General features: G+C 55.7%; 2 protein-coding genes across 2 annotated transcripts; both read left to right on the plus strand.

Moving 5' to 3' along the window:
* Positions 1–3,135: 3,135 nt before the first annotated feature.
* Positions 3,136–5,837, plus strand: LOC309578484 (protocadherin alpha-6-like; the record flags this gene model as incomplete). Its single annotated transcript, XM_082291166.1, has 1 exon — positions 3,136–5,837. The coding sequence occupies one exon, from the start codon at positions 3,136–3,138 to the stop codon at positions 5,707–5,709; it is 2,574 nt and encodes an 857-aa protein (XP_082147292.1). The 3' UTR covers positions 5,710–5,837.
* A 4,676-nt stretch (positions 5,838–10,513) lies between these two features.
* Positions 10,514–13,048, plus strand: LOC309578685 (protocadherin alpha-13-like; the record flags this gene model as incomplete). Its single annotated transcript, XM_082291476.1, has 1 exon — positions 10,514–13,048. The coding sequence occupies one exon, from the start codon at positions 10,514–10,516 to the stop codon at positions 13,046–13,048; it is 2,535 nt and encodes an 844-aa protein (XP_082147602.1).
* Positions 13,049–14,360: the final 1,312 nt, after the last annotated feature.

Raw genomic sequence — 14,360 nt, forward strand, 5'->3', positions numbered from 1 at the left:
CCCCAATCAACCAAAACAAACTCACCACGAAAATAAAAACAAAACCAGCTGAACGAACAACAAAACCAAATCAAAACATAACCAACCAAACAAAAAAACCCCCCAAAAAAACCCAAACAAACACCAAACCAACAAACCAAAAAAACCGAAGCCAAAGGCTAAAATCTGTCTGGCTTAAACCTCTTGTCTGGGACTCACATGGAGGAAATGTGGCTGATTTGTTGATAGAAGATCATCCCCAGCATCTCTTCCTGTCCACAAGTCAAGACAGTTATTTCCTTTTGCTACAGAAATTTTTAAAAAGTGCCAGAAGACTCCAGGAAACTCAAGAGGTCGTGAACATGTCTCCAGATCAACCTGACAAAAATCGAGCTGTTCAGGATCTTTCTCGCCAGTCCTCTGCTATCAAAAAGATCAATTCTGTTGTCTGCACCTGGAAAAAGTTAACAAATGCTGTTCTACTTGGTAGGATGGATTTGCCTGTGTCTGTTTACCTGTGGTCTATGGTAATGAGTGTGAAACTGCAAACCTAATCCCTGGAAGAGATAGACAAAACCCGTGTGGATGGTAGGAATGAGAAAAGGATGTGCTAATGGGTTTAATAAGCCCGAGTCCTCGGCAGCAGCAGTGCCTGCCAGAGGCTCCTTTTGCTGTTTACCGTGGGCTGCTCCACTCGAGAGAAGCACTGGAGGGGAAGACCACTCTTTATCTTCAAAGCCTAGTTCCACCAGGATTTGGAATGTGAAACATAAAACTCTCTGAATGTCTTCCTCGGGGAGAAAACCCTGTCACTGGTTGCGATACGAAAATGCAGGTAAGTTACAGAGATGCAGTAGGAAGAGTTCATCTTTGCATTGATGGCATAGGCCAGACAAAAATGGCATCAGGGATGGATCTGGAATCAAGACATCATTAATGTCCACAGAAAGCCTGATTGTCTTCAGTGGCAGGTTTCCATATGAATCGGAGGCACCACGGAGATCAGTAAAGCAGGAACACAAAAAGGTCAGTAGCACAATCGTATTTAATGATGTTTTGACCGTGGTTTGTGTACAGAAGCTACAGATGTAATGGCAGAAGTCATCCTTAGGCCTCCTGAGGGAAGAAGTGCTGTGGCTGCAGTGCCGCTGCCTGCGGGGCCCGGGGACAGGTGGTGAATGTGAACGAAGGCAGACGAGAGCTCTGTGGGCATGTGGAGGATTTTGCCCTGAAGCTTCAAATAGTGGTAGAAAATCCTCCCACAGCCACGCAACCGGCTTTGCCGGGGTGGAGATGGGGAGACTGTGACATCTTTTTTTCTTTCCCCGTTAATGAGGCATCTTGTTGTGGTGGGGGAATACCTGCGTAGTGTGGCAGTGATCCTTCTCTCTGAGTGGCAGGGAGTAGGGGTTGGGGATTTGTCACAGGGAGGCTGAATTTGAGTGGGGAAGAGTCTTCCCTGAGGAAAGGAGATGCTGTGTAGCACATGGGCCGTGTCACTGGTGACGAGCTGTAGAATGTTTGCCTAGTTGGAGACCTCTGCCCCTGCATACAGAGGTTCTTGCTGTATCCTGGCAGAGCGTGTCTGCCAGAAAGGAGAACCAAGAGCTTGCCATTCATCATGCGGGTGGAAAAGGAGGCTGGAAGAACTATATCAAGCTTTATAAATAGCATACAGGAGCTGTGGTGGTCCCGCGCTTTTTTCAGCATTCTTGGAGGATTGGTGTGCTGGGCTGTGATGAGTTTGAATCTCCAAAGGAAAGATTCAAACAATCCCCTGGTTTGTCTGGTGTAATTGAAGCCTTTTTGGTCAGATGTCAAAGTAGCCAGGGCTACATTTATCAGAGTGAGGTGGATTCTTTTCATTGAGATAACGGATTCAAGAATGTGTCCGTCTTCCAAAAGGGGAGGGAAGTGATGGAGAAGGGACAGGCTGTCTGTCTTGCATAAACTGCAGAAAAGCAGGAAGTTTGTTCCTCACCTGAAGAGATGAAAGTCGGCAGGAAAGAAGGAGGGGAGCTCTTGCCAAAAGAGTCCGCACTCCATGTCGAGAGTGATGTAATCATAAGAAAAATTAGTTGGTTAAAAAGATAAAGGAGAGCCAAAAAGAGAAGAAGAGAAGGAATCGAGGGAAAGGAAGACTATGAGAAGGAAGGAAGGAACAATGCAGAAAAAAATAAAGGAGGAGAGAAGAAGAATGAAGCAATAAATGGGAAGAGAGAGAGAAAGGAAGAAACCATAAACTACTTTAGTGACATGTCATTGTCGGTATCACTGTACACAGAAAGAAAGGAATGTGAGAAAGGAAGAAATAAAGGAGGCAAAAAAGATTACAAAGACAAGAAAATAGGAAGAAACATAGATTAGATTACAAGAGTGCACAAAATATACAGCAGAAGAATACAGGAATAAAGGAGAAAGCCAAGAAGGAATATATATCCGTAAATTAGCAAAGAAGAAAGGACGGGGAGAAGAAGACGAGATTACCAAAACGCACCGAAATTACCTCTAGATGCGGAATGGAGTTGGTCTCTGAAAACGTCCTCCTTGTTGATAGCACCGCATGCGGCGCTGATGTCCCGTAATTAGCGCTGATCGCTCCTGTTTTGATGATCTCCACCGCGGCGCCGGAGGGAAGTAACGATCAGCCAGGGTAGTAAGGAAGAGAGAAGGATCGAAAGAGAAGGGAAGGGGGAGTAAACGAGAGGGCATGGCACGGCGAGGACGAAAACGAGAGAAGAAAGGGAAGTAGGACAGAAAGAAAAAAAAAGAAGGAAAGGTAACTGATAAAATAGAGAAGGCTAAAGCAGGAAGAGAAAGGAAGAAAGAAGAAGAAGAAGGAAAGACAAAAGAGACAAAGGGAGAAAGAAATTGGACTGTGGTAGGAAGACACGGCAGAGGAGATGGGCATGACGGAGCGGAGGCGCGGGCGCTGTGGCGGAGCGTGTGAGGCGGCGGAGCAGCGCACGGTGTCGCTGCAGGCTCAGGAACGGCGTCTGGGCGGCTCCGCCCCGGTGCGGCGGAGAGCCCGGCTGTGAGCGCGGGGGGGCGGCGCGGGCCGGGCAGCAGAGCCGGTGCGTCCGGGCGGCGGCGGGGAGCCGTGCGGGGCCCGTGCCGGGGCCGGCAGCCACAGCGGCACAGGCGGCACAGGCGGCGATGGGGGAGCGTTGTTGTGCGGTGGTGCGGGTGCTGGTGCTGCAGGCGGCCTGGGCGCTGTCGGGCGGGCAGGTGCGGTACTCGGTGCCGGAGGAAGCCAAGGCCGGCACGGTGGTGGGCCGTCTGGCGCAGGACCTGGGCCTGGAGGCGGGCGAGGCGGAGGCGCGGCGGCTGCGGCTGGTGGCGCAGGGCCGGCGGGCGAGCGTGGAGGTGAGCGGGGCGAGCGGCGCGCTGCTGGTGAGCTCGCGGCTCGACCGGGAGGAGCTGTGCGGCAAGAGCGCGCCGTGCGCGCTGCGGCTGGAGGTGCTGGTGGAGCGGCCGCTGCGCGTCTTCCATGTGCAGCTGGAGGTCACCGACATCAACGACAATGCCCCCATCTTCCCCGCCGCCCGGAAAAACCTCAGCATCGCGGAATGGACCACTCTGCCGGGGTCTCGTTTCCCGCTGGAGGGCGCGTCGGATGCGGATATCGGAGCGAACGCGCAGCTCTCCTATACACTCAGTCCCAGTGAGCACTTTTCCTTGGATTTGCAAAAATCGAATGAGGGAAATATTGAACCCGAACTTGTTTTAACGAAGTCTCTGGACCGCGAGACGATTCCCGTTCACCGGTTGGTGCTGACGGCGAGTGACGGGGGCCGGCCGTCTCTGACGGGCACCATGGAGCTGGTGATCTCGGTGCTGGATGTGAACGATAACGCGCCTCAGTTCAACCAGACGGTGTATAAAGTGCAGCTGCCGGAGAGCGCTGAGGTGGGGACGCTGGTGACGCGGGTGAACGCCACGGATCCGGACGAGGGTATTAACAGTGAGGTGACCTATACCGTGACGAACTGCATTCCCCCGAGTGGAAGAGATGTGATTTCCATCAATCCGAATACCGGGGAAATTCACCTCGCAGCAGCCCTGGACTTCGAAGAAGTCAAGGTATTTAATTTTCGTATTGAAGCAAGAGATAAAGGGACACCCCCGCTGTCGGGCCACTGCAAGTTAGTACTGGAGGTGCTGGACGTGAACGACAACGCGCCAGAGGTGTGGGTGACGTCGCTGTCGGTGCCGGTGCCGGAGGACGCGTCGGTGGGGACGGTGGTGGCCCTGCTGAGCGTGTCGGACCGGGACTCGGGGGCGAACGGTCGCGTGCGGTGCTGGGTGTGGCCGGCGTCGCCGTTCGGTCTGGAGGCGACGTTCGCGGGCTCGTACTCGCTGGTGCTGCGCGAGGCGCTGGACCGGGAGCGGGTGTCGGAGTACGAGGTGGAGGTGCGTGCGGAGGACGGCGGGGCGCCGGCGCTGCGCGGCAGGCGCGGGCTGCGGGTGGCGGTGTCGGACGTGAACGACAACGCGCCGGCGTTCGCGCAGGCCGTGTACACGGTGCTGGCGCGGGAGAACAACGCGGCGGGCGCGGAGCTGGCGCGGCTGTGGGCGCGGGACCCGGACGAGGCGGGCAACGGGCGCGTGAGCTACTCGGTGTGGGAGGGCGGCGTGGGCGGCGGGTGGCGTCCGGCGTCGAGCTACGTGTCGGTGGACGCGGAGAGCGGGCGTCTGTGGGCGCTGCAGCCCTTGGACTACGAGGAGCTGCAGGTGCTGCAGTTCGAGGTGCGTGCGGTGGACGCGGGCGAGCCGCCGCTGTGCGGCAACGCCACGGTGCAGCTGTTCGTGCTGGACGAGAACGACAACGCGCCGGCGCTGCTGCCGCCTGCGGGCTCGGCGCCGGAGGCGGGCGGCGTGGCGGGCGAGGCGGCGGCGGCGGCGGCGGGCTCGGTGTCGGTGTCGGGCACGCTGTGGGCGTGGGCGGCGTGGGGGGCGCCGGCGGGGCAGGTGGTGGCGAAGATCCGCGCCGTGGACGCCGACTCGGGCTACAACGCGTGGCTGCGCTACGAGCTGTGGGAGCCGCGGGGCAAGGGCCCGTTCCGCGTGGGGCTCTACAGCGGCGAGGTGAGCACGGCGCGGGCGCTGGAGGAGGCGGACGGCCCTCGCCAGAGGCTGCTGATCGTGGTGCGCGACCACGGCGAGCCGGCGCGCTCGGCCACGGCCACGCTCAGCGTGTCGCTGGTGGAGGCCGCCGAGGCGGCGCTGGCCGCGGCCGCGGGATCGTCGTCGTCGTCGTCGTCGCGCTCGGCGGCGGGCGCGGAGATGGGCGCTGGTGCGGCGAGTGCGGCGACGAACGTGTGGCTGGTGGTGGCCATCTGCGCGGTGTCGAGCCTGTTCCTGCTGGCCGTGGTGCTGTACGGGGCGTCGCGCTGGGCGCCGCGGGCGGCCGTGCTGTCGGGGCCCGGGCCCACGACGCTCGTGTGCGCCAGCGAAGTGGGCAGCTGGTCGTACTCGCAGCGCCACAGCCGGAGCCTGTGCGTGGCGGACGGCGCGGGCAAGAGCGACCTCATGGTTTTCAGCCCCAACTTCCCTCCGCCGCCGCCCGGCCCCGCGGCCAAGGACACGCAGCCGGAGCCCTCCGCTCTCCTGGACACGGTCAGTGGCGTTCGCTTGCTCGTTTCTCACCCGTACCCAACCCTTCTGTCCCGCCACGTGTGCAGGCACTGCGGGAATCCAGGCTCAGTTCCCACGGCCCGAGAGCGATGAGTGCTTGACGGGTGCTTAAGGATATCAGTGGCACCTTTTGCATCCGCCCTTAGGGGGAATATAGAATTACTGCGGCAGCCCGGAGCAGTTATGGTCCGCAGCTGCAGTTTGCTGCTCTAGGTGTGAATTGTTCTGTCCTAGAGTGGAATCACTGCCGATTGCAATGAGAGGTGCCCCAAGGGGTCAGCTTTCGAAACAGTCTTGCCTTCTGGTGTGTAGCATTTCCACCCAAGCTTGCTCAAGGATCGAAAAAATGTAGGTTGTGATGTTTGCAGTCCCCCAGGCACTGTGTATTGCCTTATTGCCTTATTGACTGCTGACCGTGCTGGTTTTAGTCTGCTTTCTTATGAAAAATTCTTATCCTTCTCTAATTCTGCTCACGAGAAGATCTGATACAAGGTGACAACTGTATTTCATGGACAAAAGTTCACTATATTCTTTCTACCAGACTCATTAAGAAAGTGGAGAAGGTGTGGCTAACATTTACGTATTTCCGTGATCTTTTTCCACGTTATCATGTTGCTTTAACTGGTAGCATAAAATGTAGGGCCAGAGGAATATGGCACAAGGAAGGTGTGACAAGCAAGACTTTTTTTTCCTTTTCTTGCTGCCCCTATGCCTGGATTGTGGATTTGTGTTCCTGGCCTTAGAAATAGCATGAAATACATGGGCCCGTTTTGATGTTTTTTCAAAATTTACATCAATGGCAACATCGCTTCAAAAGCTCTGGAAATCTCTTCTGTAACGAAGAAACAAAGTAACAATGCCAAAAATGAAAGAACCACCATTCCCAGCCAAGTCTCAAATAACATGGTCCCTGTCATGTGTTACACTGGTGCTCTCACCGACAATTCGGTCTTTTTCTCAGAGCATGACATCAATGGCATCACCATGTAGAGTTGCTCCAGTATCACCTTTAGAAAGAGTTTTTCTCCCAGGTCTGCCACACTTCCATCTGACATAGCTGAAGCATTACAAGACATGAAATGTCAGCAGCAGAGGTTCTGCTGTAAACTGCGTTGATGATGCCGTCTCTGAGTGTTTTATGGTGCTGTCGTTGCTGAGAAGGATAAGCAAAAGCCATGTTGAGCCTGGGGATAGGAAAGGAAGCTGTGGTCTGTGACACTGAGTAGGGCCTGGCCATTTCCTGATTTGGAGGGTGATCTTGAGAAGTGGGAAAACATGTTTTTGGGGAAACTGCAAATCCATGGGAAGGCCATGGGTCATGACATAAGAAAAGAACATGAGATCATATATTTACCTTGAGAACATATCTCAGAGTGGTGAGTGGAGGATGCCTAGAGGACAGTGTGAGGCAGCATGGGAACAGAATGCTCTTGCCAAGGATCATTTCCTAGGCCCTAAGGGTTTGGAGTGGATGCCTTCCTGATCATGAGTCAGCGTGTGATACTGAAATGCTCACAGATGTTCCTTTGAGGTTCTCAGCATCTTTCATCAGAGACGGGCCCTTGTGGTGGTTCCTGCCTGACAGAGACCATGCCTTGGTAAGAGCTGGTGAGATGGAGAGTGCTGAATGTTGTCTTATGAGTTGCTTGTTTCAGAAATGGTGTTGTGGAAGGGGAACACTTCAAGCTGCTGTCCTTGTGTAGTGGTGGGCATTTATAGTCGTTTTCACAGCCACTGGTGTCACCATGATGGTTCCTTGCCCCTCCTCAGGTGGGATTTATAAGGACACGTGATGAGGTGGCTGTAATCTTTATGTGCTCAACCTCCCCTATTTGTGCACTGCACAGGTGGCCGCAGTAGAGGTGGTGTGTCCTGATGTCACACATGGCTCATTCTGATATTTGCAGGCACAAACCTGCACTTCAGCCCAGCTCTGCTTTCATGTGGTACAAATTCTCCCACTGAACTGACCATGTGAGTGCTTTTGTGCTTTGTTTTTTGCTGTGGTCCTCTTGATGATACAAAGATGTGTGGACTGGGATCACATCTGTCACAATTCTAACCACAGAATCTTCATGAAGTGTAAGTGCAGCTTTGTGGTGTTCCCGCCTGAGATTGCTGAAAAGGAGCAAAGCATTGGTGGTGAACAGGCAGCTGGGAAGAGCATGCCAGATGCTGTGTGGCTTTTCAGCCCTCAGTATGTTCTCTACACCAATCACGAGGGAAGGTGAGGATGTACAAAGAATTGAATCACATGCAGAGCAGAGTTTAGAGCTGGGTCATGTTGCTGGGTTCTAGCAGTGTTTGATATTTTGTCAGTGATCCTGCATGTGGCACTAAATAGGGCCTGGAGTCATGTGGTGGGGAGGGGGAGTTTAAGCGGGGGAGTGTGTTGCCTAAGGAAAATGTGGGTACTGGGTAGAACACAATCTATGTCATTGGGGAGGAGTTAAGGAGATCTTGTTTCACATGGAATGGGATAAAGGGTATCAGTAGAAAACCTTGAGAAAAGGCCCATGTGCAAAAGGCTGCTCTCCTGGGATCCTGTCAGGACCTCCAGTAGTTCTGCATATTCTTGTGCTCTGTTGTTCCCTGTGACATTGCTGCTTGTGGCATTACCTGCCTTTTATTGCTTGTATTTTGTGGGGGATGTTGTCGGTCAAACAGAAGGTTTTTCAAATTTGTATCATTCTGCCTGCCTTCTTGAAACATTTCCTCGGTTATTTCTCGGGTCTTGGTCTTGCTAGGGACAGGAAGTTGCTGGTAACATCAAGGGACACCGTCCCTTGAAACCAATACTTCTGGTGCTGGAGTTTCTTTTTCTGAAAAAGCAACCAGTGATGCTACAGGTAAGTCACTTGTACATGAAGAGGCTGTGTGTGAGAGACAGGTGTACTTTGGTTCCTGTTCAGCCGTGGTATCTTCGTGTTGGATCAACTGAATGTTGCCTGGATTGAAATGCCCGTGGGTTTGGAGCACCACTGCCTGCTCTCATTCCTTTCCTGTTGCTTCCTGGCACAGGGTGAGCACGTGGAAGCAAGGACAGATGGAGAAGTGACATGAATGCATTTCTTGGCGTAGGTGTTGTAGGGCATGCAGTAGATGTTCTCAGTGGCAAGGCCGTGGTGTTACACTTGTGGCTTTGGGCTGGATTTGCAGGTGGAACAAGAGTGAGGAAGAAGAGCTCTGCATAGAAGTGTATGACGGCTGCTCGGTAGCTGCGGTCTCACAGTGCTTTTTCAGCAGTATTGGAGGATCATCGTGCTGGGCTGTGTTGGGTTTGAGTTCCCGAATGAGAGGCTCATCAGTGTTGTTTGGAGTATTTGGAGCCTTTTTTATTAGCTGCGTCAGCAGCTGTTTCTCTGGCTTTTGTGTCAGAGGGTGGTGGAACCTGTGCTGACATAGCAGAGATGTTCTTTGCCATCTGACTGATTTGCTGTGCTATTGCAGGTCCTTGGGAGGACTGGAGGCTGAAGAGTGTGGCCTTTATTCAAAGGGAGGGGAATTTGCAGGTGCATGGGTGGGAGGTAAGAAAGGTTGTTTCCTATCAATAGGGATAGGAGGTGGTAGGGAAAAGAAATGAGAAATCTTTCCAAAGGGTATGTCCATGCTACATGGTGGGGTGCTATAGGTATTTTTAAAATGATTGTTCAAGGAAAAAATGAACAGAGGTTACAAGCATGGAAGCAGAAGAGAGGGGAGGCAATGACAAGGCACAGAGTACAAGGAAGGAAAACAAAGAGAAAGGAAGAGAGAGAGGAAGAACAGAAAGGAAGAAGGAAGTAGAAAGAAGGAGATTAAAAAAATTTAATACGGACTTGAAGGAACCAGTGTCAAAAAGAAGAATGAGAGCTTTTCCCAAAGGACATTTACACTGTTCATCATGAGCACGTGGGAAATATTTTAGTCAAGTTAAAAAAAGAGAAGAATAGAGAGGGTGGAATCAGAAGAGGAGACGGCAAAATAGGGCAGGGATAAATTGGAAAGACAGGAAAACAGAACATGGAAGGGAAAGAGAGACAACAGAAGGGGGGAAAAGGAATAGCAAAAGGAAGTAAGAAATTAAAAAGCAAGTAAGGAGCTTATGCAAGTAAAAATAAAGCCAGAAGGAAAGTAAGAGAGAAAAGAACAGGATAGAAAAATAGAAGCGACGATACAGGAGATGACCAGAACACACCTACCTTGTCTACAGACCCTGAGCGGAGTTGGTACCTAACAAGGCTCCATCGTGGCTATAGCACCAGGTTCCGGCGCTAATGACTCCGACTTTGATGATCGGTGCCGCAGTGCCGGTGGCAACGGACGATCTTTCAGAGGGGCTAAAGAATAATGGAGGATAGGAAGAAAAGAAACAGGAAGTAAAGAATAGGGAACGGGAGGGCAATGACGAAACAGAAGGAGAATGAAAAGGAGAAGAAGTAAAGAGAAGAGTAGAAAGGCGGGAAAAAAAGAAGGAAAGAAAAGAAACGAAACGTGATTAAAAAGAAAGAATTGGAAGAAGAAAGCAAAATAAAATGAGAAAAACGAAGTAAAACCAAGATATAAACGAGTGTTTGCAAGGAAACAGCAAGAGATATGAAAAATGAAAGAGAAAAAGGAAGAGGAACGTGGCAGGAACAGGAGGCAGAGGAAATGGGCATGACGGAGCGGAGGCGCGGGCGCTGTGGCGGAGCGTGTGAGGCGGCGGAGCAGCGCACGGTGTCGCTGCAGGCTCAGGAACGGCGTCTGGGCGGCTCCGCCCCGGTGCGGCGGAGAGCCCGGCTGTGAGCGCGGGGGGGCGGCGCGGGCCGGGCAGCAGAGCCGGTGCGTCCGGGCGGCGGCGGGGAGCCGTGCGGGGCCCGTGCCGGGGCCGGCAGCCACAGCGGCACAGGCGGCACAGGCGGCACAGGCGGCGGCGATGGGGGAGCGTTGTTGTGCGGTGGTGCGGGTGCTGGTGCTGCAGGCGGCCTGGGCGCTGTCGGGCGGGCAGGTGCGGTACTCGGTGCCGGAGGAAGCCAAGGCCGGCACGGTGGTGGGCCGTCTGGCGCAGGACCTGGGCCTGGAGGCGGGCGAGGCGGAGGCGCGGCGGCTGCGGCTGGTGGCGCAGGGCCGGCGGGCGAGCGTGGAGGTGAGCGGGGCGAGCGGCGCGCTGCTGGTGAGCTCGCGGCTCGACCGGGAGGAGCTGTGCGGCAAGAGCGCGCCGTGCGCGCTGCGGCTGGAGGTGCTGGTGGAGCGGCCGCTGCGCGTCTTCCATGTGCAGCTGGAGGTCACCGACATCAACGACAATGCCCCCATCTTCCCCGCCGCCCGGAAAAACCTCAGTTTGTCGGAGAACTCCCCTCCCGGGTTCCGTTTCCCGCTGGAGGGCGCGTCGGATGCGGATATCGGAGCGAACGCGCAGCTCTCCTATACACTCAGTGCCAGTGAGCACTTTTCCTTGGATTTGCAAAAATCGAATGAGGGAAATATTGAACCCGAACTTGTTTTAACGAAATCTCTGGACCGCGAGACGATTCCCGTTCACCGGTTGGTGCTGACGGCGAGTGACGGGGGCCGGCCGTCTCTGACGGGCACCATGGAGCTGGTGATCTCGGTGCTGGATGTGAACGATAACGCGCCTCAGTTCAACCAGACTGTGTATAAAGTGCAGCTGCCGGAGAGCGCTGAGGTGGGGACGCTGGTGACGCGGGTGAACGCCACGGATGCGGACGAGGGTATTAACAGTGAGGTGACCTATACCGTGACGAACTGCATTCCCCCGAGTGGAAGAGATGTGATTTCCGTCAATCCGAATACCGGGGAAATTCACCTCGCAGCAGCCCTGGACTTCGAAGAAGTCAAGGTATTTAATTTTCGTATTGAAGCAAGAGATAAAGGGACACCCCCGCTGTCGGGCCACTGCAAGTTAGTACTGGAAGTGCTGGACGTGAACGACAACGCGCCGGAGGTGTGGGTGACGTCGCTGTCGGTGCCGGTGCCGGAGGACGCGTCGGTGGGGACGGTGGTGGCCCTGCTGAGCGTGTCGGACCGGGACTCGGGGGCGAACGGTCGCGTGCGGTGCTGGGTGTGGCCGGCGTCGCCGTTCGGTCTGGAGGCGACGTTCGCGGGCTCGTACTCGCTGGTGCTGCGCGAGGCGCTGGACCGGGAGCGGGTGTCGGAGTACGAGGTGGAGGTGCGTGCGGAGGACGGCGGGGCGCCGGCGCTGCGCGGCAGGCGCGGGCTGCGGGTGGCGGTGTCGGACGTGAACGACAACGCGCCGGCGTTCGCGCAGGCCGTGTACACGGTGCTGGCGCGGGAGAACAACGCGGCGGGCGCGGAGCTGGCGCGGCTGTGGGCGCGGGACCCGGACGAGGCGGGCAACGGGCGCGTGAGCTACTCGGTGTGGGAGGGCGGCGTGGGCGGCGGGTGGCGTCCGGCGTCGAGCTACGTGTCGGTGGACGCGGAGAGCGGGCGTCTGTGGGCGCTGCAGCCCTTGGACTACGAGGAGCTGCAGGTGCTGCAGTTCGAGGTGCGTGCGGTGGACGCGGGCGAGCCGCCGCTGTGCGGCAACGCCACGGTGCAGCTGTTCGTGCTGGACGAGAACGACAACGCGCCGGCGCTGCTGCCGCCTGCGGGCTCGGCGCCGGAGGCGGGCGGCGTGGCGGGCGAGGCGGCGGCGGCGGCGGGCTCGGTGTCGGTGTCGGGCACGCTGTGGGCGTGGGCGGCGTGGGGGGCGCCGGCGGGGCAGGTGGTGGCGAAGATCCGCGCCGTGGACGCCGACTCGGGCTACAACGCGTGGCTGCGCTACGAGCTGTGGGAGCCGCGGGGCAAGGGCCCGTTCCGCGTGGGGCTCTACAGCGGCGAGGTGAGCACGGCGCGGGCGCTGGAGGAGGCGGACGGCCCTCGCCAGAGGCTGCTGATCGTGGTGCGCGACCACGGCGAGCCGGCGCGCTCGGCCACGGCCACGCTCAGCGTGTCGCTGGTGGAGGCCGCCGAGGCGGCGCTGGCCGCGGCCGCGGGATCGTCGTCGTCGTCGTCGCGCTCGGCGGCGGGCGCGGAGATGGGCGCTGGTGCGGCGAGTGCGGCGACGAACGTGTGGCTGGTGGTGGCCATCTGCGCGGTGTCGAGCCTGTTCCTGCTGGCCGTGGTGCTGTACGGGGCGTCGCGCTGGGCGCCGCGGGCGGCCGTGCTGTCGGGGCCCGGGCCCACGACGCTCGTGTGCGCCAGCGAAGTGGGCAGCTGGTCGTACTCGCAGCGCCACAGCCGGAGCCTGTGCGTGGCGGACGGCGCGGGCAAGAGCGACCTCATGGTTTTCAGCCCCAACTTCCCTCCGCCGCCGCCCGGCCCCGCGGCCAAGGACACGCAGCCGGAGCCCTCCGCTCTCCTGGACACGGTCAGTGGCACCGCCTTGCTCGCCTCTTTCTCTTTCCCTTTGCCCCTTCTCTCTCATTTCCTAACCTGGCTCTGCTATTAGCCGGGCTCCGCCTTCTCGGCCTGAGGGCGATGGGTGCTTAAGTGAGTTCATTGCACCTTTGTATCTGCTGCCTGGTCCTTGCAGGGTAAGGGTAGTGCGGTAACCTCTTTGTGTAGACCCCTGAGATTTGCTGGTGTGGATGTGAATTGTTCCGGCCTAGAATGAAATCACTGCTGGTTGCCATGGGGGCTGTCCTGTGATGCCTGGAGGTTTCCGTTTTGGAGACAACGCTCCTGCTTGCTGGTTGTGTAGATTTTCCACACGAGCTTGCTGAAGCCGTGCAGGACAGGCTGTGACGGTGACAGTCCCCCAAGTGCTGTGTACCTCCTCATTGCCTTTGCTGACTGTGGTGGTATCACATGTGGTTTCTTCTGTGCCCTCATGTTCTGCCATGTGTCCTCTACAAGCGATGCAAGGCAAGGTGACCAGCTGGACTTGTGTTTCCACGTCATTATTAAAACTGGGAAGGCTTTGTGGTCTTTTCATGTTTTGTTTCGCGCCCAGATTTTGTTAGCTGCAGTTGTTAACTTGCATTCCTGGCTGGAGAGGTGGCTTGATGGACCCTGATGTTTTGTTGACATGTTTTTTTCAATATTTACATTTGGAACACCTTTACAATTCCTTTGCAATTCCTCTTCTAAACAACAACGAGAAAAAAATCCTACTACCAATTTTTTCTACACAGTAAATATCCGTTGTATTGGTGTGTTCATCACCACGTTGCTTGGTCTCTCTCAGCAAGACATCAGTGTCCATTGCCATGAGAGCAGTCCTGTATAGAAAATATTGGTGTCAGATCTGTAACACTGCCAGAGCTCAAGGTGCAGCTGCAGAGTGTGCCAGACCATGTATGTGATGCCACCTGTGTGGGTTTTACAGTGCTCTCATTGCTGGGAAGGGTAAGCAGAAGTCAAATTGATTGCTGAGGTAGGGGAAGCAAATTATGCCTTGTCACAGAGGTGAATGTGGCAGTGACACTGAGTAGGGTCCGGCTATGTCCTGATGTGAATGGTGACCTTGAGCACTGGGAGGACTTGTCTGAGGGAACCTGGAATAATTTTTAAGAGAATGGGTCATGTTGTAAGAGGAGAGGAATGGAAATGATGTCCTTTTCTGGAGAATAACTGTTTTGGACTGGGGAATGGAGGATACTTAGAGGAAAGCAGGAGCCAGGATGGGCACAGAGTGTTTCTGCCCAGGATCCTTTCCCAAGTTCCAAGGGTGTGAAGTTGGAGGCCTTCTGGATCTTGAGAGAATATGTGCTGTTGAAATGGCCACGGAGTCCTTTGAGGTTATGAATATCTCCCATCAG

The sequence above is a fragment of the Coloeus monedula genome (genome assembly GCF_965178545.1).
Source record: "Coloeus monedula genome assembly, chromosome: 15".
Classification (NCBI taxonomy): Eukaryota; Metazoa; Chordata; class Aves; order Passeriformes; family Corvidae; genus Coloeus; species Coloeus monedula.